General features: G+C 37.5%; 1 protein-coding gene across 8 annotated transcripts in view; it reads right to left on the reverse strand.

Annotated features, from left to right (window-relative positions):
- LOC145681170 (microtubule-associated protein Jupiter-like) overlaps nucleotides 1–25,005 on the reverse strand; it is a 406,534-nt gene that overhangs the window by 213,851 nt on the left and 167,678 nt on the right. Inside the window, exon 1 of one of the 8 annotated variants that reach the window (XM_081752634.1) lies at nucleotides 296–439. The exons of 3 other annotated variants lie outside the window; for them this stretch is intronic. In XM_081752634.1, the coding sequence (XP_081608760.1) occupies nucleotides 296–303 (8 nt within the window). In that variant the 5' untranslated portion in view covers nucleotides 304–439. Of the gene's footprint in view, nucleotides 1–237; nucleotides 440–25,005 lie in introns of those variants that run through there. 4 more of the 8 variants (XM_081752635.1, XM_081752639.1, XM_081752636.1 and 1 more) reach the window with 4 other exon arrangements.

Consider the following 25,005-nt stretch of genomic DNA (forward strand, 5'->3'; position numbering starts at 1 on the left):
CAAGATACACCAATTCTCCACAATAAAAATATTAGAAAAATAAAACTTGAAAGCAAATCTTCACGCAGCACTATCTTCCATTGAATGAAATAAACTATTCACAATTTTACAAGATTTGATAATATACTTTAGGCAAATTTGGCCTACTTATCACAAAACACACTAACAAGAACGACGTCGTTGTGAATATGGTTATGGAATTCTACCCTTCCAACAAAAAGTCGTGTAACACATTACCTACAGCTAGCTCTGACTGACCTAACGAAGAACCACTTGAGTTGCCTCGAATACTTACAGAACCATACTAATCTTCCACACAACACTTTTTCTCACTTTAACATTATGCAAAACAATGCACAAGGAGTTTTAGATCAAGTGCAACTGGTCCACACAAGAATACCGTGTTCGGAAACATACGTGGGAGCCTCCGAGATGTGGACAAACAGGGTCTGACAGTTGCTTAATCCAATGTTGCCAATTGCCCTGGGTTATCACTTCATAACAAATGATGTTGTTCACTTTCACACTTTCAGTGCTGTCACAGACGTCCTTGCAATGGACGCCCTTATCTCGTAATACGACTTCCAGGTAGCGCTAAGAAACCAATTAACGTTTACATGGTACGGAATATTAATAACGTTAAGGGTACTAGGCAGTGTTCGAAGTGGAAAAAAAGCAGAGGCGGTATGTTATATTACGATTTTGACTCAACATACCGGCTATTTAAATATTGTCTTGATCACTGAAAAACCAGAGACGGTATGTCCTCATTACTGAAAAACCAGAGGCGGTATGGCATACCACCGCATACCGCCTCACTTCGACCACTGGTACTAGGTCAAAGTATCTAATTCTAATGACTTCACATTTTTTAAAAAAATGTACTTAAGTGTGGAACAACAGATAGAAAGTAAATACTTATGTCCGAAACAGAAGATTGTCAACAGATAAATGTATCGTTTCAAAAAGTTTATTAGACTCTTTATGAAACAATGATACACTTGTCTATTGGATGTCTTTCAGAATCTTGCTATTACCTAAATAAAGTACGGTTAGCAAGAAATATGAAAAAACAAGTAAAATATTCATATTTCTACACATAAATGTAAAATATATGCCAGCTGACATAACATGATAAAAGTGCCATCAAGTAAGAATCCATTGACTAGCAGCTAGAGAATACATTTATCCTACGACTGCTGAAGAATATCCGACACATTCTTCAAGTACATGAAACTTCCACACATAACTAACACAGTACACCATAGCAACAAGAATATCATCATGAGACTTGCTCGCAGAAATAATTTTATGTAACAGTACGTTGTTTAACGCAATATTCTACAGCAATTATCCATGAAATATAAGAATATTTTAATTGTATTAGATTTTATCTTTAAACTTCAGGTGCTCTATGCTCGCATGACATCTTCTGCCCAATTTTAGTTCTTGCTTTTAAAAGATCACACATGAAATGAAATCTCAGTTTTACGTCCCACGTTTATGCCGGCTAGGCTAAAGGAGACGGTGATGATGAGAAATGAATGGAATGGTGGAAACGGGAGACCCCCGAGAGAACCCACGCACACAGTGTTTGTCCACCGCAAAGTTCACTTGGCGCGAGCTGGAATTGATCCAGAGAACCCGTACACCAGAGGTGAACGCTCTGCCACTGAGCCACCGAGGTCTCCTTAAAAATCATACGTAGATGAAATGAAATGAAATCTAAGTTTTACGTCCCACGCTTATGCCGGTTAGGCTAAAAGAGACGGTGATGATGAGAGTGAAATGGTGGAATGAAGAAAGTGGGAGGAAACGGAAGAATCCCGAGAAAACCCACGAGCACAGTCCACACGGCGCGAGCTGGGATCGAACCAAAGACCCCAAGCATCGGAGGTGAACGCTCTACCACTGTGGCCATCCTTTGTCACGAAATGTTGAAAACACACCGATCAACGACCTGGGCTCGCCACCTTCTCAGCTCTCAAATATTTCATCAATCCCCGATCGACTAATTATTCAATCGTGGATTGATGACATGTTTCTTCTACATAGTACATAAGTTAGGAGTAGCTAAACTACAAGAAAAAAGTTTTTAGTTTTGCCTTAGAATGAATAAATTGAGCTTTTGTTTACAAAGTGGGTAACGCGTGTGATTTCTGAGAGCGTGGTCTCCGGTTCGATTGCCAGTGGGGTATTTGCCTTGGTTGGGACCTCACTTGAAACAGTAAGTCCCGTTCCTCTACACACACATATCTAGCAACAGCACTAAAAAGGGACGTTAATCTCCAATCAATAAGTAAATTATTATTTCTATAATGTAACTGTTACTTCAACGATCTTTCAACTGGCATTAAGTAGATATTATACAACACATGTTTGACAAATATGTATAGCCTTGTTCTTATATTATTACACGCAGAATACCAGTTTTTCGCACGGAGAAAATATGTTTCATTTTCAACATAAATGGCTCAACTTGGATTTAAACGGCATCGGAAATGTCTCAGCGACCCCCAAAACTATGGATGTGACACTAATATCGCGGTCATTTTCGACCATTTTAATATAGCTCCTCCTCCCACAAGTTGCAGGATTGAATTTGGATTTAAACGGCATCGGAAGTGTCACTGTTCATCTCAGCGACCCTGAAAACTATGGATTCGACATTAATATCCGTAGTTTTCGATCATTTTTAAACATCTTCCTCTCCTCCTCCCCTCAGTTCCACCATCAAAGTGAAATGATAAAAACACTCTCAGGCCCGAACCTCATCCATGTGTCAAATATGATTGAGATCGGTCGCCTGGTTCACGAGGTACGAAGTCACAAACATAAAGACTTTCATATATATACACAACGAAATGACACCTCATGTCTCCTTGTTTAATTTTAATTTAGTTTTAACTTTCTTACAGTCAGTTTTTAAAGTCCCACAATTACGCCCTTTAGGCTAAGAAAGACGGATAATTAAGAGCCTGCCTTATTAAAAATTATACAAAATTTACCATTTTTCTTTTGCTTGTTTATTAATCAGTGAAAGGAGATAATGAAATGCAAGTTACCACAATCATAGATAATGCTATTCTACAACAGAAAATATGAACCTGAAGAATGTTCAGTGTTGCCATCCATAGAAATTACAGTGTTGCCAGAAAAACAATTTCCCTAAAATCTAAGTTAAGGCAGCGAGTAGAGGAATGAACTCAACTGCATTTGGTTACGTATCATATTGTTTTGGTTTCCTGTGAACTACTTTTTAAATAATAGTTGTATTTAGTTTGTAATAAACAAAATAGTTTTAACATACAGTTATTACAACTGGATAATAATGTTAATTAAAAAGTAGTTCACAATACACCAAAACAACATGATACGTAATCAAATGCAGTTGAGTTCATTTCTCTACTCTTTGTCTTAACTTAGGTTTTAGGGAAATTGTTTTTCTGGCAACACTTTAATTTCTATGGATGGCAACACTGAACATTCTTCAGGTTCATATTTTCTGTTGTAGAATAGCATTATCTATGATTGTGGTGACTTGCAATTCATTATTTCCTTTCACTGATGAATAATCAAGCAAAATAAAAATGGTAAATTTCGTATTATTTTTAGTAAGGCAGGCTCTTAAGGCAAGTGAATGATTATGGAAGGGTTGGTGGAATGTGAGTGTAAGATGAAACGGGAGTACCCTGAGAAAACTCACGGACATGACTGTCCACCACAAGCTTACTTAGCCGGGGATCGAACCAGACCCCACGTACCAGAGGTAAGCGCTCTATCACAGACATCGTGCCCCTTATTTTAGTTTAACGTGTCATGACTATGTTCCAAGAATAACGGAGAATTCAGAGAAAACTCACGCACATGATATTTCTACACCACATAACCCACTTGGCATAAGCTGCAATTGAACCTAGAACCCTGGTGAGCGCACTGTCATTAAGCGGGCGCACTTCTTTTCTCTTTTTTTAAAGAATCGTTCCTTCTTGTCTTACAATCTATTTTATGAATGATATAGTACCTTTTGTAATTGTATCGTGGCCTAAATTCCCATCTGTCGGTCTCCACATGCATATTGCAGTTACTCTTGTCTTATTCGACCTGACACATGGTACGCCTCATTTCCTTGTGCTTATTTCGACACTAATTCTTCACACACCATGCAAAGCATCGTGATCGAAGTTCAAGATGAAGGATGCAGCATGATCTCCAGTGGAAACAGAGGAACCACCACCAAATGATGGTTCATTAGAATTCCACTAAGGTACACTGCGCTATTTAGGACAAGACCGTAATGAAATTACAGGTATTACTGTCGACTCACGTGATACAAACTCGCTCGTTCAACAGAGCTGTTGTTTTCCGTTTGATGTGCACAAAGGAAATTCTTCATGTTCATTGTTTACTGCGCTTCTTCAGCCACACGGCTCTCACTTGATGAAACACAAACAAGGCCAAACAAAGGATTGACTTTCTTTGACGCACGTCTGACATTTAAATCTCTTAATTCTTGCCTTGCCATATCAATTATAATCCTCAGGACAGAACAACCATGGTGGTCTTCAATGTATAAAAAAGGTGATGAATCAAGAATATGCGAGGGAGAAAAAACTTACTTCCACAGGAATTATTGATTTAGAAAGTCTTCGAACACATCTCTGATTCAAATATATTAACTATATTATCTATTCACTCACGTTAGTCCAGCAAGGGGGCACGGTGGCTCGTGGTAGGGCGTTTACCACTGGTGTGTGAGATTTCTGGTTTCATCCCCGGCCAAGTAACTTTGTGGACAACATCGTGTACGTGGATTTTCTCGGGGTATTCCCGTTTCCTTCCACTTTCTCATTCCACCAATTCTTCCATCATCATTCACTTGCTTTAATCATCGTCTCACTTACCCCAACGGGCATAATCGTGGGACGTCAAACTGGAAGATTTCATTTCATATCAAAGTTAGTCTAGCAATCGGTACGTTCAAATGGATACAAGTAACATTAATTTCACTTAGGTATCCCGCCAGTAGGCAAATGTTCTGATCACATAGTTCACCAAGAAACTTAATCGCCAGTTATTTTTGAACGTTCCTCCGAAAGAACAAGGCATTAAGATAGTAGAACAAGAAAGAATGGTAAATTTCCTCTCCTGTGGTTCGAAAGAACCCAACAACTTGACTAGTTAAGAGTTTAACATGACATCTTTAATTTAACACCGCATGGTTATGTCCTTTAGGATACGGGAGAACTCACGGCAGTGACGACGCCAGCTTTAATTTCTTGAGGGGGCAAATGAGAAGCAGAGATGTTTTGGGGGCAGCAATTTTCGAATATAACAAAAATAATAATTTATTATTTGGTCTATCTTAAACTATATATGTGGGGGGCGGACCGATGTCACCTAGGGGCGCTCACCCCCTTGCGCCCTATAGCGTCGTCACTGACCCACGGACACGATTTTGTCTGCAACAAACTCACCTGGCCTGGAATAAAATCAGGGACTTTCAGTGGCGGATCTAGCCTGGGGCCGGGGTAGCCTAGTCCCCCTCCCCCAGTTTTCTGAGCCACAAAAATAATTAAAGCTATTATTCATGTATTTTTGAAACTTATAGTAAACGTTTTCTTTTATACTTTATTGAAAATTTGTTTTGAAACATTAGATACAGTCTCAGTTGTAGTTTGTCTGTTATGTAATGTGTAAAACAATACTTGAGGTCCACAATGCCAACGCCCAACCTAGCCATAATATCCATCAGGAGGGAGAGAGAAGTTAGAAACTTCTGCAGGATCCATACCAACTTATGATATACCTAACGTAGTCTGGGTTCTAACCCCCACAAGTTTTTATCTTCTAGATCCGTCACTGGGAATCTCTTGTACCATAGGCGAGAGCTATACCACTAAATTACCGAACACCACATTAGTTCGAGTTTAACATTCCGTTTTGGCACCAAGACTACAAATGGTATATACTGTTTACATGGGAACCGATTTCAAATCTGCTTGCTTTGGTATTCGTAAAAGTACGATCTTCGGCAATCGAACCCTGGGCCACGCGGGCACCAAACCATTATCAAAAGTGTTATGTAACCTTAAGTCCAATATTATAAACGTATATAATTTCAAATACACCATAAACATGTATGAAGCTCATATTAGGGATATTATAGCCGTTTTTTTTAAAAATAGGGAATCCTTCGTTCATCCACTTGGCAACGCTGTGAACTTGAAGACCTTTCACTTTCCAAATCAGGAGCGACAAACCGAGAAACACATCGTTAAAGATGCAAGAAGCCTTGCTGGCGGCTGACTCACTCTTTCAATCCTAACTGGGTGAATAGGTTCGGTTGTTGTCTTACAACGAAAGAAGCTACACAAGAAACCGCTCAAGGGAAGCCATACGAACTTTTAAAAAGTCCACCTACGTGATTTGTCGTGTGGTGCTACGATTACATATGCGAAACTTGAAACGTTTTCACTTTCAATTTTACAAGCAAGTATGGCTTCAAATCAACATTTAATACGTATAATCGTTGATCTCAAAGTTTTCAATGAAACTCCATACTGACTGTCATTACTTGAAATGAGATCCGCTTATGAAGTTAGGATAATTTAAAATCAGGAAATCCGATCTACTATTATGCTTCCAACGAAACCATACATTTTTCTAAATCTCAATGAAAAGCTTCGTATGGAATCACCGGAACACTCGATATAGACATCATTGTTTCAGGAGAAAAGGGAACGCAACTTTTAATTTTCCACCTCTTTGTTTGCATTAAATGAAAACAATCGAAAACTGTAAGACAGTGGACATAGGCATTGTGGCTCAGTAATATTATGCTACGGAGGGTTGCACATTCGACCTCACTCAACGTTAAGCTTACTGTGTGGATTTCTCGTATTTCTTCAAGTTCTTCTCATTATCACAATTTTCCATTAATTCATTATCACTTGGATGGTCACTGCAAAACTGATATCAAATCATGTACTACATCCATAGGAAGGATAAATGATCTATTCGGGTAATTTTAATCCAGAAATCAACGTGTCTATCTATCTATTACTATTAAGTATTCTGCCATTTGACAGGTCCTGGGGCTAACGAGGCTTTTGCTTTATTATTTTTTTTTTATTTTATTTTAATTTTAGGTTTGAGCCTGGAAATATTTCTTCCACGATTCTCAATCTTCAGCTTCCTTTTTTAACTCACAATATTTTGTTCTATTTTTCCAATCACCGATCAGTTATGTTCTTCCTATTACTCACTTTCCTTCCATCTTTCCTTCTATGGTAGTATGAAGAAGACAATTTCTTCACAAGATGTGTCTAATCCAATTGGCCTTCCTTCAAAGGATGCTGGTTAGAAACGTCCTCTTCTCTCCTATCCGCTTTAAAACATCTTCGTTAGTTACCCTCTCTCTCCGTCCATTTTATCATCTCCATCTTCCTCCAACACCACATTTCGAAGCTCTCTAAATATTTCTTCTCTAACTTCCGTAATGTCGAAGTCCCTGAACCATACAGTCCAATACTCCACACACAGCACTTGACAAACTTCTTCCTTAGTAAGCCTGCCAGTCAAAGAGCTATATTTTCTTGTTGAATGCTTCTTTGGCTATTACCTTATCTCTTTGATGCAGTAAGTGTCTTTCGTCAAAATACTTCCCAGATACTTGAAACTATCGACCTATTGAACTTCTCTTGTTCTACTCTGACCCATAACGGCGCGTTTCCACAGGATATTCTCATAACTTTTGTTATTTCGATGTTGATTTCCATTCCATATTGCTTCTCAGTGTCAATTTTGTCCATTTTCTTCTGTAATACTTCTTCGGTTTAACAGTGTCATCCGCGTACCTTACCTTGTTAATAATTTACTCTCCAATCTTGATATGTCGAACTTTCATTAATGCTTCCTTCATTAAACATTCACTGTAAATGTTGAATAATTGAGGCGATATACTACACCCTTGTCTGACTCCTCTTCCAATCTTAACACCATTGGTTTCTCCTTCGTTCAAGCGTAACATCTCTCATTGTCCTATGTACAAGTTGCGAATGAGTCGTCGGTCTCTCCAGTTGACCCAGTCGAAAGCTTTTTGCCAGTAAATGAACTACAAACACAACTCTTCCTTTTTTGACGTAAAGGAAGAGTTGTGTTTGTGCTTCAATGACTGGCCAAAATCTTTCGACCAGGTCAATTGGATCAAACTGAAAATACTTAAACAATGTTCCTGGACCAACTTGTGAGACGTTAATCTCACTTTTTTTTTTTTTCAAATCGGGAATGTCCAAACTAGGAAAGGGGTAGGGAATAAAAACAGAACGTGATCGATTTATCCCTTGCGGTTTCAAAATAGGAACAAGGTCTAAGAGATGGAATCTGTTCTTGGGACAACCCATATCAAAAACACTTTTCCGCTCTCTTAGTTTTAGCTCTATTAGATTAATATTGGCAATACATAGTGTTCCCCATGAGACGAGACAATTTACAAGTCTTGTAGGCAACAGTAGTTCACCCAAGTATTAGATCTCAAACACTGTTTAAATGTTATGATTCACATATAAAAGTATAAATTGATATAAAGGTAACCAAGAAAGTTCTTCGCTTTTTCACTCACCACCTTCGAATATCGATATGTCACCTAAAACATACCTGGAGGATCAAAAATAGTCCTCATCAGCATTGCCGCGAGCAGCAGTCCACCAAACACGCAGGAGGACATTCTTCTGGTGCAGTGCTGGTTTCGGCTGTTTTGGAACCGGTTCATGAGATGTTAACCAATGATGACAGCGCCGTGGAGATTCGTACAGGACCCACTTCTCATCACATGTTAACAGCCTGTCCAGAAATGGCTCTTTCTTCAGATGAGACACTAAAGAAACACAGGTGTCTGCTCACGTTGCCTTCTCGCCTGGAGCCAAATCATGTGGGACCCATCGACCCAACTTTTAGTGTTTCCCAAGTTGATGTACGTGCTGCCAAATGGTTTATTCTCTCACACTGAATTGTAGTCCCAGTTCCACATATGTCTGGTCATTGTTCGCCTCAATTGCTGCCTGAAGATCTTTACTTTGTACATGTGTTGGTCTTCCGGTACGTGGTGCGTCTTCAAGTGTTTCGTCACCGTCCTTCAACTTGTAACTACCGGTGTACTGTCCGCGTAGTCACGAAATCTTCAACAAAGGCCTGGCATATCTTCCGCCCCGCTGCAGCGGCATCTGACAACAGTTTGAACTCATACAGCATACACGCCCTTAAGACGATCTATGGAGGTCCCATGTTCACTCTGCCCTTACTCAAGTTCACGGTGTAACTGAACTGCCACAACCAGGCAGTATGTTGGATATACCCACACCAACAACTGATCTTTGCCTTATCTCCGTTCGCATTTATCTTACGGTGTGAGGGCCAATTAAACACAGACCTCCACAAAAAATGACATAACTTTCTTGGTTGCCTTTATAAAAGTGATTGTACGAATACAATAGAGTTATGACGATAGGGTTTTAATGTTTTATCTACGGTCACGATATTTGGACTGTTTTCATACCAAATGAAGGAAGGGAAAAGGTTCCATTTCCCTCAACTATTTAGGAGAAACCGTCAGTCACTATGACAACACGCTTTTCCATCGTAAAGCACTCCATCCCTACCCGTACAGAAAATATATGACGATCATGAGCTACTCGGCGTTCCGTGACTACTAACTTCAAAGACAAGAGATGAAAATCGTGTAACGTTCAGTGCTGCCAACTTACTAGCACAGCACTGGGAGACATTTTAAAAGTTACATTCTTTATGGGGCACCCTTTATAAGATTTTCTACACTTCTACATAGCATAGTTTGTAAGTCTAAAATGTCACTTAAAAAAAAAAAAAAGTGATGATGCTGTTACGAAACAGTTGTTATCCATGTTGAGTAAAGACAGACAAATTAAGACAATCACCTACTATCGGCCAAAAGAACTATGAACAGAGGACTTCCCAAGAACTTAGGGTTGCTTAAATACCTCTCTGAGAACCTCTGGCTTGGATATTCCCCTCCTTATACCTAATGCATGAGTGATTACTAAGAATGGAAAGGAAGATCAGTCAATTCGTTTCACCAGGAGGAAACAAAGTCGATGATGGTGATGTGTCAGTTACTACACTTTAGCCATAAACAAAATCTCATGAATCACAAAAGAACAAAAGCTGTTCAGATACAAATTGTAATTTACTCATATTATAATTTTATTTCTTCTTTATTCATTGTGGATCTAAATATTCAGAAGACGTACACTATATAAGGACAGCACTCGATGGTCAAAGAACGAGAAATACCAAGGTCGGGTTCGTCAGTACTAATGAGCAACAAAAGGAGAGGAAACAACGTCCAGTTGGAAAAACTATCAAACCACACACAGTCACACTTAATGATACACAAGAACTGGAGTCGACATACAGGCACGTTCAAGGACTAATTCAAGTTCTACGCCTTTCTCTGTCCTGATAGAAGTCTTCCAAGTGGACAATGTCACCAAATAGTTTCTATGTTGGCCACTGGACCAACATCGGCTTCAATGAAAAGTGGCCAATTTACAGAAACATGTTCCATTTATCATATTTTGATGCAGAAAAAACTATTAAAAATCGTAATATAAGAACTCACAATGCAGTAACAATTTAATTAGTGTTTTGTATTTTATAAATAATATGCACTAAAAGTTAGTTCTGCTTCTGCAATGTAACAAGATCGTATGTTATAGATATTTATCTTCATATTATTACACTGTAATTCTAACATGTTAACTACTTGCAAAAATTCGACAGTACATGCAGATATGTTAAAAAAAAAAAAAAAAAAACATTCAAACATACATACTGTCTCATCCCCTCTAACTAACAAAACACTAAAAACGGTTAAGTTCTGCTTTGCATTCACTCTACGAATGAGTATTGAGCAGCATGCAGCGAAACATAACAGGCTTGTCGTTATCTTGTTTATTTCTTCCTGCAAGCTCTCTACAAAAGGAAAAGGAAATGAAATAAAATCTCTTAAGTTTTACGTCCCACATTTATGCCGTGTAGGCTACAGGAGACGGGAGAACTCCGAGCAAACCCACGCACAATCTTTGTTCACCACAAAGCTCACTTGGCGCGAATTGGGATCGAACCATGGACCCACGTACCAGTAGTGAACGCTCTACCACTAAGCCATCGCAGCTCTACAAGGAAAAGAATTTTATTTATTTATTTATTTAGGACTTCTGAGTTCTTTTACATAGTGAATTTAAAGTTCTGCAGCCTTCTCCGAGCACTTCGACATGTGATAAAAAAAACGAAAGATCAATGATATTTCAGTAAATCCACCTGGACTAAACTACCAAGTGTCTTACCATATAGAACACAAATAAGAAGGTTTAATGGCGCCAATCTATTCATACAGTGTATATTTTTTGGAGAATTTACCTTCAATAGTTAAGTTTTTTTTCTTTTGGGTTTATGGACTTTCCGAAATATAAAAAAAATAGAAATTAAGATCAGGTAGGTGTCGAACAGAGAGAGGCGAATTCGTCGTTAAAACACAGGAATAATGATGCTTCAATGCTGACAAATTGCAAAACAGAGAGAGATAGACAACTTAGGGAGTAATAAGAAATATGGAACGTCTTACGGGAAAATGGCAGTGTAACAAAGATAAGCGTAAGTTAGACAGATTATCAACTTAATACAATTACTGTATTATGTTTTTCTTACGAAAAGCTTCAAATAGAACTGGAAAAGGTTATTCACTTGTAATTATTTGAGTAAAATGCCTATCTCTGAAGCTTAAGCCCGGATTCTGGACATGAAAGAACGTATTTATCTTTACTTCTTCTCATATTATGATTTGTTCCGTACATGGTTTGCTGTATTTCTATAATAATAATATATTTGTTACACTGGCACAGAAGAGATGGGAAGATTTTTTTTTTTTTTTTTAAGAAATACTTTTCGAGCAAACCAGTTGCTGAGTAATAAACATTCTCTCATTTTTACTACTTTGGAATTGGGCTTTTTGTCATTCTGAAAATTACGCTTATAACTTATATTCTCTTATTTTGAGGCCAGGAAACTCCAAAGATACGTGAATATTGCACAAGTTTGAAGTAACTAGATTGAGTGCATGGAAGTCAACGTACTCCTAAAACAACGAATTACTAAGTGAATGATTACAATTACGTTACAAGTGCATCTGTATGTGCTCTTCCATGCTCGAAAAAAAGCACTACTTATGTGACTCCATATCCTGTTTGACATTTGTGGAGTAATGGTAATGAATGCATTCGTCTCACGGTATGGTGATTTTTCGCCCACCTAGTATGTGAGATCGTTACACAACTAAACATCGCTATAACGATTTCATTTCTTCACATCTCTTGTGTGTGTGTGTGTGTGTGTAAAATATAATAAACATTAATAAACTAAATTCCATTTAGTACTAGTAGTGGTAGTCTAATAAACCGTCTTATCTTGAAACTGAGGAAAAATGACTTCAGACAACGCTTTAATGCTTGACTATTGAAGATCGTTCCTTCGAGTACATTACACTTGTATTTTAATTCAACTTTCCACCTTCTATACTAAGTTCTCCAATGAGAGAAGACCAAGGACAAAACTTGGGTTGCCCGCAAATCAAGTAAAAAGGTGGAGCACTTCTAGAAATGGCTGACTGTACGGTACACAATGCATACCACACCCTATTGTAGGCGAACTAAGACATTTTCCGTTAAAGTTGCCTGTCATGGAAATGTTTATATTATACAAAATAATAAAAGAGAAAAACGGAAAACTGATGTCAAATAACTTCAGTTTCTCTTCCTCATAACGACATATTGCATGTGTGTACGTTAAAGAATTATTCTTTCAATCCATCACCTTCAAGCACTGCAGCAGGGATAGTACTCATGTAGCATCTTTCGGTATTTCAAATTACTTGGGCAACTCACTGTGTAGGAGAAATACATATAATTACATTAAACTTTTAGTTCCGCTTGTTGTAGCCATATTCTGGGAAACAGATTTCTTTCGACATCTACTATTAATGATTAACAGTCTTTTGTCTTCTATATTCTAATCTGTACCTCTATTTATCATATACTTTTAACCTGATTTTTTGGACTATATAAATGTCAATTTCCTATTAGAGTTATGTATTTTCGTTACTAAATTTAACATACTTAACTATGTTACTTCATTGGTTTTTTAAACTTTATATATTTATTTAATTGCTGAATTCTGAAGAGAAAATTCTGAAAAAAAAAAAATCAAGAATAAAGAAGATCGGTCATTCCATAGGGCAGAAAACGTGCAAATCTTTGGACGCACTCCAGTTATAACGAATTATTTATAGAGCTATTAGGTTTAAGGTTAAACAACAAAAAATGTTTTATTATAAAATGCTAGGTTTGTATCGTTTGTTTGTGGTCAAGAAAACTTTATATCGTCAACAATTTGACGAAGGGTCGTCTCTCAAAATCTCACTTTTTCAGACATAAAGAATGAACAATAATTCCACATAATTATTATCTGGAATAGGTGATAAGTTATTACATATTCAGCTGATTTCTTGACTACGTAATTATTATTTCTTTCTTTATGTCTGAAAAAGTGAGATTTTGAGATACGACCCTTCATCAAATTGTTGACGATATGTTTATGGCCAATCTATACATTCAAATGCTACGTATATATATATATATATATATATATATATATATATATATATATATATGTGGTCAAGAAAAGTGTATATGTTTGTGGCCAATCCATTAGACAGTGAATTCTCGGGAACTATATGCTCTAGAAAGATGCCGTTTTCACTGATCGATTGCAAATTTTGTGTATATTGTTCACTTTAACTGGAATATTTAAAAAATGGTCATTATTTCTTTATTAATTTTTTTACGAGTACACTGGAAGGGTTGAAATTTCAAAGACATATCCTAGGAGTTATACATACCAACACAACACATTTGTATATAGGGACTGTATATCTCTCAGGCGTTCATTTCATGGCCAAATGATAATGGAAAACGAAGGATAACCATTTTTCCAGTCTAAGATGAATCTTTATTGTTTGGAGTGTTTTGCCCAATGAACACCATACATCACTGACATGCTAATTAATCAAATGTGTGTGTAATGTATTTGCTTATTACATACTGCATGCAAGAAGAAAGAAAACACTGATCATACATGAATTAGAAACTCCAAATGGAAGTAGGCTCAAATCTTGCAAACGGTGCGATATTCAAAAAATAATTTTAAAAAACCTTCCATTATGGTACCCCTTTCCGATTTTACTTGTCTGTAAAGGAACATGCACAGATGTGAGGAATGACAAGGAGATTCATGCTCATATGTGAATGATGCGCTGTGTAGAGAGCGCAGATTTAGCTAGTGTTTTATTAAAAAAGTTTAATGATCTTAGCAACAGTTGCTCCGGAAATGGGTAACGTCGTGGAGCAAAATTATCATTTAAAATTTATGAATAAGGTAAAACTTCATTTTAATTACATACAGTATAACATTTACCGAGTTCGCTTAAGCTCGAGAGAGAGAGAGAATGTTTAAAATACAATCCACAAATTTCTTAAATTCAAAAATTTTGACGCAATATTAACAGAAAAAACCTGTAAGTAATGATGTTAAACTAATATCACAGCCAAAATAGTTGTTTATAGCTTTTAATTTTTGAAAACTGAACTCTCTGAAACTCAGCAGGACAAAATGTCACCAGAACAGAGAACAAGATGTAAAACCAAGACAAGATTTAGTATATGTAAAGCTTTGTAGAAAATATCTGTTTCTCAGTTTATGCTAATTTTTCTTGTCTGACAGATTGAACTTTGGCAACCAATAAACACGTATGTCAAGATGTATAACTCTTAGGAACTGAATAAGATGATTAGGTAGCCAAAACGGCATTTGGGATATGATGGTTGCATAACACACTTGCTGGAAACACTGCAATGCTAGTTTGAAAACCAACCAACACAGCCAGTTCCGGACTGAACACAGGATTCGTAAGTACAGTGTTTAATACACTTTTTTAAACCGTAGAATCCCCTACGGGCAAACACAAATGGTACTTAACAAGTTATTAAAAAACAAATACAACAACTACTACTAATAATAATAATAAAGCTAAAATTTCAGTTCTTTTTGTTGTTGCCCCAAACCCGGTTTCTCATTTTAAAAAAAATCCATCCCCAAAAGCGGCTTTCCTTGCATCTCTAATATTGCAAAGCTGAATCAACTGTCGATACACCAAATGAAGACGGCATTTCCCTATTTACTAAAAGACTTCGCAAACCATTTTTAGGGCCGGAAAAAGAGAACATGTTTGGTAATTCAATGTACAATTTATTAACTAATTTTCTTCCGTGGATTTTTAAAAAATAAATGTAATACGAATTAAGATTAGGAATTAGATTTCTGGGCTTTTAGCGTCTATGGCCATGTTAATCCATCACGTATGAGGAGTGACATCCCTCGGCGATGAAACTATCCTAGGAAAGGAAAGGAAGAAAGGATTGGGAATGGAAGGAAGCCGCCTGGGACCTATACGTTGGGTACCATCCAGATATTTGCCTGGTGCGAATGAGGAGAATCCAGGAACATCTCATTCAGGACGGCTGGCCTGATAAAGCTTTTACCCTTTTTTCGACCGTGCCCCCATCGGGAACCAAACCAAGACCAAATAAACGTAATAATAATAATAATAATAATAATAAAAAATTGAAAAACAACACTACGTCTAAGAGTGGTTTATATTCTTAAAGAAAGCTAACATGAGTCATATAGGTTAATTTTGCGTTATATACAACTAACTCTTCTCCACATCCCTTCGCGTTGCTGTACAATGTAAGTTAAAACCAATGTAAGTTTGTTAAATGAGCTAATTGCTTGCATTCAATAAATTTATTATTATTATTATTATTTGAATTTACCCACCAACCACCTCAAACGGCATACCATACGTATTTATACAATTATTCAAGGATAGCCTAAGAAGCGAGACATATTAGCGTTAACTGTTTAGTATTATTAGGAATTAATGTGATACACAGAGTGAGACGTTAGTCTTTCATTATCAGGATTCAGCTTTAACACTTTTAAGTATATATACAGGGTGACCCAAAAATACTCCCATTTATAAAGGGTAATAAAACAAAGTATTACAGGTAGAAAGCTTTTTATTCAAAAATATAAAATGGCATTGAAAGCAGTTTGTAACTGGGTTATGATCAGATCAATACGGAAATTTTCTTTGTTTACACAACCATTTAAATGAAAATGAGCTTTCTCACTACACAAAAGAACAACATCTTCTGGGACATTTTGCATGATGTTCTCAAATGACGTCTTTGGTCTAATATCCTCTTACAGTCTCCCAAGGAAGCTCAACAGCTGCAGAACATTTTGGGGACTGCAAAACAGTCTCACAGCCTCGTACTCTCAGGTGTGGGAGCACTTTAAAGCTAAGTTGTTACTTTATAAGAATCTTGTAGCTGTCATTTAAAAATCTTGCAACCCCATCTTTCTATTTAATGTTTGCACATCAGAAATATATCTCCACCCATGCAGCACTGCACTCTAGGAGACAAATAGTGAACCTCTTCATTAAAAACTTGTATTTTGGCGCGCTTCCCCTTCCCGTCCAAAATGATCCGTTGTTTCGGAAGCGGCGAAACTGTTTTTATTTTTTTTTTCTTCTTTATGTTAGCGGAAGGGCGATAGCAGGTAGCAAGCACGACGACCCAGAAAGTTACACATGGTTTGACTCTTTGCAAAATTAAAAAAAATGTATGCCCCTTTCAAAACTATGTTTACAAGGAGAAATATTGTAGGGTTGCAAGTTTTTTTTTTTTTTTTTTTTTTTTTTTTATGACAGCTACAAAATTCTTGTAAAGTGGCAACCTGGCTTTAGGGCGATCAGATGTTTTTTTTCTTCTTTTTAACGTTGAACCTATTGTTCCGAAATTTCCGACCCACTGCAAGATGTCTTTCGATTAGGGACATTTTCATTACGTAGAATAGAAAACTTTAACCAAAAAGCTCTTTGCATTGTAGTTACAGAACTGCTGCTTTTGAAAACCATTTCAACTGCGTATGCGCAATGAGCTCCTGACAAAATCACAATGATAACCGAAAACGGCAAGACTTGTTAGCGAAAACTACTCTCTCTCCCTTCCGCTGACAACGCTACAGCCGATCGAAATGTGGGAGGTTTCACTGGGTACCATATTTTATATACAGTGTGTCCCAAAAGTAGGTATACACCCTTGTATTGATGAAGTATAATATTCTAGTTTATGGGTTTATTTGCTTCGGCTGTTCAAAGCTTAGAGTATAAGAGAAAAGGCATTAAGAACAAATAAAGAAACTAAGTCTACCTGATGGAGAACAATAAGAAATGACAAAATGCAATGAACTGATCAGCACGGTACTGTATACCTACTTTTGGGCCACCCTGTATATAAATGTCTTCCGATTCGTTCTTGGCATTTATTTAAATGTCCCTTACTTCGAAAAGTCAAAAGTCAAAGCACTAACATTTCTTTTGATTTCAAAGGAAACAGAAGAGTAGTTTTCCTTACGAATCAATAGGCTAATATACCAACATGGCGTAGGTATTCAACAGGTTTAAGGTGTTCCGCAAATAATAAGAGACTATCTGAAACACAATACTCACTCTTGCTCTTTTAGGTCTCGTCACGCGATGACACGATGCATATCAAACTCTCATCGCATCGCTCTTGTTTCTTTTCTAAATCACGATTACAATTTGCTTCACCAATGAACGGAAATGTGAGACTATCTAAACTGCAGTCAACTAATTATTATTACAAGACAAAGACGACATGAACCAACCATTATCTTCCATTGGCATATGCATAACAAACACAAAAAAATGGAATACTTGTAAGACAACGAAAGAGGTGCAATCAAGTCACGATTTGAAACAGGACACGGGGGCGCGGTGGCTCAGTGGTAGAGCGTTCACCTCTGGTGCTTGGGGTCCCGGGTTCGATCCCAGCCCCCGCCAAGTGAACTTTGTGGTGGACAAACACCGTGCTCGTGGGTTTTCTCGGGGTTCTCCCGTTTCCTCCCACTTTCTTCATTCCACCATTTCACTCATCTCTCATTATCACCGTCTCCTTTAGCCTAACCGGCATAACCGTGGGACGTAAAACTCAAAGATTTCATTTCATTTCATTTTTTTGAAACAGGACACGTATTTACATACAGGGCAACATATTAAATATTATAAGCGGTTTTCAAGTAATGAACACCTTTGTAAATTGTACCTATATTATAATTATAAAATATAAAACCGGAACTTTATTATGTAAAGTATCGTAAGTAACATTATAGTTAGAAATCAAAGTAGTCAATACCCAGCAACGCAATCAACAACTTCTCTGGTGTTTCTTCTGGGATGGTTTTAACTAGTGCTTTTAAAACAAGTACTTCCACATTCGAAAAGGTCATCATCATTCGCAAATTCACAATTTCATACGGTTTTTATTTTAAGACAACAGAAATAATTTTATTCTTACACGACAGTATATTATTTCGCTTCAATAATATTGTATGGAACGCATACAAGAAAGTGAAGATAAAAAAACACAGACTATGATTTCCATCACTATTATCTTCAGGGACGGATCTAGAAGGTAAAAGCTGCGGGGGTCAGCCAGAACTCAGATTATGATAGGTATCTCATGAGTTTACTATTAACTTTCAAAAACATAAATAATAGCTTAAATTATTTTTGTCAGTCAAAGAACTGGGGGGAAGGGGGCAGGGCCCAGGCTAGATCTGCCACTGATTATCTCTTCTAAAATGAGTTCTCTCTCTTCTAAAACTAGTTGAACTTTATATCTTCAAGTGAAGAATCTCCTCGTCCCAACAGTCATTCCAAGTACACTTTTTGTCCTTTATAGCATAATGTGGGTCCCTGTCACCACGGCATGGCGCGTCCTCAGATTGCGGATCGAGAAGGCGGCCTCTTCTAGATATAGAGGTTATATAGCAGAGAATATACAGTATTGAATAAGCAGTCGTGAACCAACGACAAGAGGTGGTCCTCCAACTTGGAGGTTTGGAGTGGGGCTAACAACCTCATCCTGTATATATATAAGCACTTGTTCAGAAACAGTTACAGAAACCTCGGAAACAAAGTAGAAACTGGATAGAGCTGTCTAAGGACAAAAGTCAATGGAGCGCCTTTGTGAACGCAGTATCGAACCTCCGGGTTGCTATCAATCATAAGGATATGGTACCAATCGATTCAACTTATACGGTATTGATGAACCGTAGCATGGAGCTAGGCCTTTAAGACCTTACGAAGTACATTATACGAAATATTATTGTATATTGCGGAGATTTAGTTCCCGAGTTATGGACTATCAAAGTTACGGTTGGGAAAAATCTCGATTTGCTATTTAGAACAAAAATATATGGAACTAATATTATTGTTAGGATCATGCAAGTGGGGATTTAATTATTAGTACGTACGTCACTCCAAACGATGGCTTGAAAAAAATCCAATTGTTTTATCATAATAGATAGCAAAGCAATCACCTCGACCGAGCTTGTTAATGGAGTCAGTTTGGTCACATCTTAACATGTGATTGTAACTATCCATATCCCATTTCCTATTGTTGAAACACAAGTACTACAAGTTACATATTTTATTGCTAGATGGCAGCAAACGTCCTCCAACTGTTATCTACCGGACGAAATTAAAACTTCTAGTGCGTGACCCTATTTACTGTCCACCAGTCAGTTTGCTAAACGTTAATTTGAGGCATAAGAAAGTAAATGATGAGATGGTTGATTATATAGCTATGTTGCAAAGAAAGTGTGTATTTTTGGTTTAAAATACCCATGAAGACGAATTTTTTTCCGCAATAGGGAAGCTTACTAGTCTTCATAATTATCCTAGTTTTCTTTGAGAATAATTAAAATAGAAAGTAAAATTACTATTTACAGAACACATCATCCTAGAACAAAGAAAGTAGTCTACAACTTAATATGTCATCTCATGTGCAATCACGAAGTTACTATGCAATATATATAAATGCATGTAAAGTTCCAAGTAAAAACAATATTTGTTCACTTCATAAGAACGATTATGGAGCACTTCTTACAAGGGAACGTTCTATATTAAGTTGCGATTGGAGAATGAAACTGGGTTCGAATTAAAGCTCTTCAAAAGTTGTGAAAGTGGTAGAAAATACTTGCCTGGGAGCAAAGCGACCCCCAAGAAATAAGTCAACAAGGAAACATTTGATCAAGTACACAGATGACCACAAATATGGCTCTGTTGGAGACGGTATAATAAAACTAATGTCATCAATTTCTTCCAAGAGTCAACTTCCCTACAATGCAAAACTGACCATTGTTGACGGAGTGGATTGTAAATGAAATAAAATCTTTCAGTTTACCGTCCCATGTTTTTGCTTCTTAGGCAAAGGGAGACTATGATTAAAGCAAGTGAATGATGGAAGAAATGGTGGAATGAGAAGTGAGAAGAAACGAGAGTATCCCGAAAAAAACACGGAGACGATCTTTTCCACCATCAATTTACTTAGCCGGAGATCGAAACAGGGACCCTACGCACTAGAGGTAAGAACTACCGTACCACTGACCCACCGTGCCCCCCACGGAGTGGATTGATTCCTATGTACTTGAGACTCGAAATGGGAGATGTTTAAGATATGAGAAAGCTCAGAGCACTGCACCAGGTACCTTGTCCCTACCACCACCCATTCAGGGATAGAGTGGGTAAATCAGGACACGTGATTAGCGGAAAACTGATGTCCTCCTGGAAGTTAATCACTGGTTGAAACCATTTTCGGTTGACACACTACGATTGTGAACTTTTAGAGCGGATACCACTCTTCCAAAAAGAGTAATATATGGTACACCCATTGCACTCATTTTTCAGTTGAACGTCTGTATCGACTAGTCACCGACCGACATATCCAGTGGCGTCAGGAGGCCCAACAAACAGCAGGTGCCAAATCCAACAGTTTGACCATAGTCTGGCAGAATCCAACCTAATCGGGGAGTTTCCTAAAACCAAGAAGGGAAATCAAGTCCCGGTCCTGATTATATTAGAGGTACCACGTACATTGTCAGATGCAATGCCTCGTGCAATGTAGCCATTTGAAAGATGAACCTCTCCACCCCCGACTGGATATATCTACTTGGTCCTGAAGGGCCTAAGTTTGTTCCTCTCAAATACACTGTCTTGGCTCATTACCTTAACGTCTACTTCCTCACTAGATGCAACAACTTCGTAAGATAAATAATTGACATGACTCGTTTACGACTCACAATAAGAAGTATGACATAATCAAATTACAGTGTCTTACCCACTTCAGTTCTCTGAATCAAAGTCCCAGAATTTGATCAAGCACGTTAGATCCAGAGTCTGAATATTTTATGAAGATCCAGATCATGGACTAATTCCTCAGTTGATTTCTATTGAAAACTGTCGTAGGAATTGTATGTGTGAAGAATGTTACCCTACTGCTTTTGACGTTGACCCATGTGGAAACTTTTTCAGATACATTCACTCCGTCGATGAGTTTCCTATGTACTTATAATTCATATGTAACAGTTTTTCGTTTATTTCTCCGGGCACGCGGTGGCTCAGTTGTAGAGCGTTAACTTCTGGTGCGTGTGGTCCCTGGTTCGATCCCCGTTCACACCAAGTGGGCATGTGGACGAACACCGTGTGCGTGGGATTTCTCGAGATCCTCCCGTTTCCTCCCACTTTAATCATTCTACCATTTCATTCATTTCTCATCATGTACGCGTTTTTGGCGTGGGAGAGCCGGGTTCGATTCCCGGCGGGAGCTCATGTGGTTCGGATTCACTCAGAGGTCCACGTCTCATATAGCCTCGCTGCTGAAAGGGACGCTAAACTAAAATCAAATCAAGTCATTTCTCATCATTATCGTCTCCTTTAGCGTAAGTGGCATAACTGTAGGACGTAAAACAAAGATTTCTCGGTAATTTTCTAGTCTCCACGCAATGAGATTCTATCACTTATGAGACTTTACAAGGCTTTTAAGGCCAATTTCATCCTTCAACTCTGCTTCGATTTAGAGACAATACTATTGCTCATTCTGTTGAACACCTGCGCCATCTAGGTTTTCAGCCAATTGATTTCCATGTGGTAGCAGTTTTTCATTCCCTTGGAATGGAAATGAACGGAGATTTAAGTTTGAATTGGGTTCCTCTCCAAATCTGTTATTTTAATATCCATAAATCAAATTTACTTCGCGTAATACTGAAGTTATATACAACGCTGAGGAATTCTAACTAAATCAATAAAATTAAACGCTTTAAAAATTCTACTTTATTTCAAAGAAAAATCAAATTCCCGTGTAAATGAATGAAAAAAACCACAAGTACTATTTATAAACATAACTTCAAAACATTTTACTAGCACGCTTCATAATATCACAGGATACCTTGTGATACTTCTTTTAGAGAACGTAATGTAATCTGAATTTCAATTGCAAATGTAAAGGCCGCGGTGGCTCAGTGGTAGAGCTTTCACCTCTGGTGCATGGGGTCCCGGGTTCAAACCCTGCTCCGCCAAGTGAACTTTGTGGTGGACAAACACCGTGTGCATGGGTTTCCTAGGGGTTCTCCCACTTTCTTTATTCATCATTTCATTCATTGCTCATTATCACCGTCTCCTTTAGCTCGCCGGCATAACCGTGGGACGTAAAACTCAAAAATTTCATTTCATTTTTCAATTGTAAATGGGGCAAAGTGGCACAACGCTTGCCTGTGGTGCGTGGGGTTCCTGGTGCGAACTCCGCCCAAGCAAATTTGTGGTGGGCAACATCGAGTCGGTGGGTTTTCTCGGCGTATTCCCGTTTCCTTCCGGATTCTCATTTCCAAAGATTTCCATCATTCACTTGCCCTAATCATCGTCTCCCTTAGACTAAACAGTATAATCATGGAACGTTAAACTGAAAGAAAAGATTTTTAAATTTCAAACACTGCCTTTTTTTGTTTGTGTTATTTTCAAGACAGTAAAATGGAGCTATTTTTTTTTCAAATGACTTTTTATAAAGTTTCGTTAATTTCTATTCTTGTACTAGCACGCCTCGTAAGAACGTCAAATAAATGCACAATACACTAAGAAATAACCAAATTTTCTGGAAATAGAATGAAAACTTCCAATTTAACATCCCACGATTAATCATGTAATTAAAGGAGAATAATGGGAGAATTACTGAACCAATAATGTCAAGGAAAGGGAAAAGTTGAAGCAAAAAAATACCGACATGATTTTATCCATTACAATCTCAGTGACCCGGTATCGAACTAAGGTCCTTTAACTCTTCAGATGTGTGCATTTGATCACTTAATCACCATTTATCTATAAATATTGAAAGCTGAAGTTGTATTCAATCCCAATAGTAAGGATATGTCATTTTTATTTGATTAACATAGATTTTTCAGTCTAGAGAAATGCAGTAAATAGACATAGAAAAAGTGTGAATAGCTTTCTGCCAAGCTTAATTCTTTTCTAATAATAAAAAAATGATCAATCTACCTGTCATACACCCACTTTAGCTAACAAACATTACCTCTCACATCTCGTCAGATCCGTTAGAAACTCAGGGTTCTTCAAATATTGACAATACAAAAACTGCTTTGTAATACATTTAAACAGTACGAAACTCCGCACATGATTTTCAGATACATCTGCTAAGCATCTCAAATTACTGCTTTCACCTTATACAGACAATAATATGCTAAAACAACAAGGGAAGACATCAAAACAAATGAATGAATACAGTCAAACGCATCAGGAAAAAATAATGGAAGAGGTAGGAAACAAATAAAGTTTCATATTTATCTGTGCTACAAATAGTAGGTTGTCAACAACAACGAGATTTTCCTTCATTAGTATGAAATGAACCGACATCATCACAATCAGAAGTAATGTGCCACTATTAGCAGGTCATTTACTGAAAATAGAACTTTCACGTATCATAGAGCTCAGCTAACCACCTCTCTGTCTCGTTGGAAATATCCTCGTTTAATACTGTCATCTAATTGTCGCTTATCCTCACCTTTCTCTCTCTCTATCTTCTATCACTTTCCTTGTTAGTGACCCAACCTTTCTCTCTTCCTCTTTATAGTTACATCTAAAACTGTCCTTTTCTCTTTTAATATACCTACCACTCCTCGTTCGTTTTCCGTTCGACCCAGTTAATCATCCGTCTCCATTTTTCTCTACATCCATATTTCGCTGAAGTCTTAGTTTAACGTCTCATGATTATGCTCTTTAGGCTAAGGGAGACGGATAATTAAGGCAAATGAATGATAATGGAAAATAGGTGGAATAAAAGTGTGGGAGGAAACGGGAGTATCCCGAGAAAACTCACGGACACGATGTTGTCCACCACAAACTTACTTAGCCGGGAATCGACCCAGGAATCTCACGTACCACAAGTAAGCGCTATATTACCACTTAGCCACCGTGCCCTCTTCCATATTTCGAAAGCCTAGTCCTTTCTTAATTATTTTTGCGTAGTGTCTATGTTTGCAGAGTTGAAAACAGTCAAAACTGTCATATACAATAAATAAATAATTTCTTTAATATTTAGTCTTTAACATTAACAAATATGTAATTATTTAGCTTTTATATAGCCAATGTCTTCACGAGATATTTTTGCATTGCTCTACCACATGTAATCCAAATACAGTTGAAGAAGTGGTATTCTTAACAGCCATTAACAATTCAAAAAATATTTTACGTATACAGTACAACCCCTCATATTCGAACTAATTGGGGCTGAAGCCTATTCGGATTTCGGGGTGTTCGGATTACCCGGGAAATAATATTACGTACTTATTTCGTCACTGAATTGGCGGTCAAACAACGACTGAGGTTAGACAGGGTGGCCCAGTGGTCGAAAGGGC

This window comes from Thermobia domestica, chromosome 3, assembly GCF_964235325.1.
Source record: "Thermobia domestica chromosome 3, izTheDome1.hap1.1, whole genome shotgun sequence".
NCBI classification, from domain to species: domain Eukaryota; kingdom Metazoa; phylum Arthropoda; class Insecta; order Zygentoma; family Lepismatidae; genus Thermobia; species Thermobia domestica.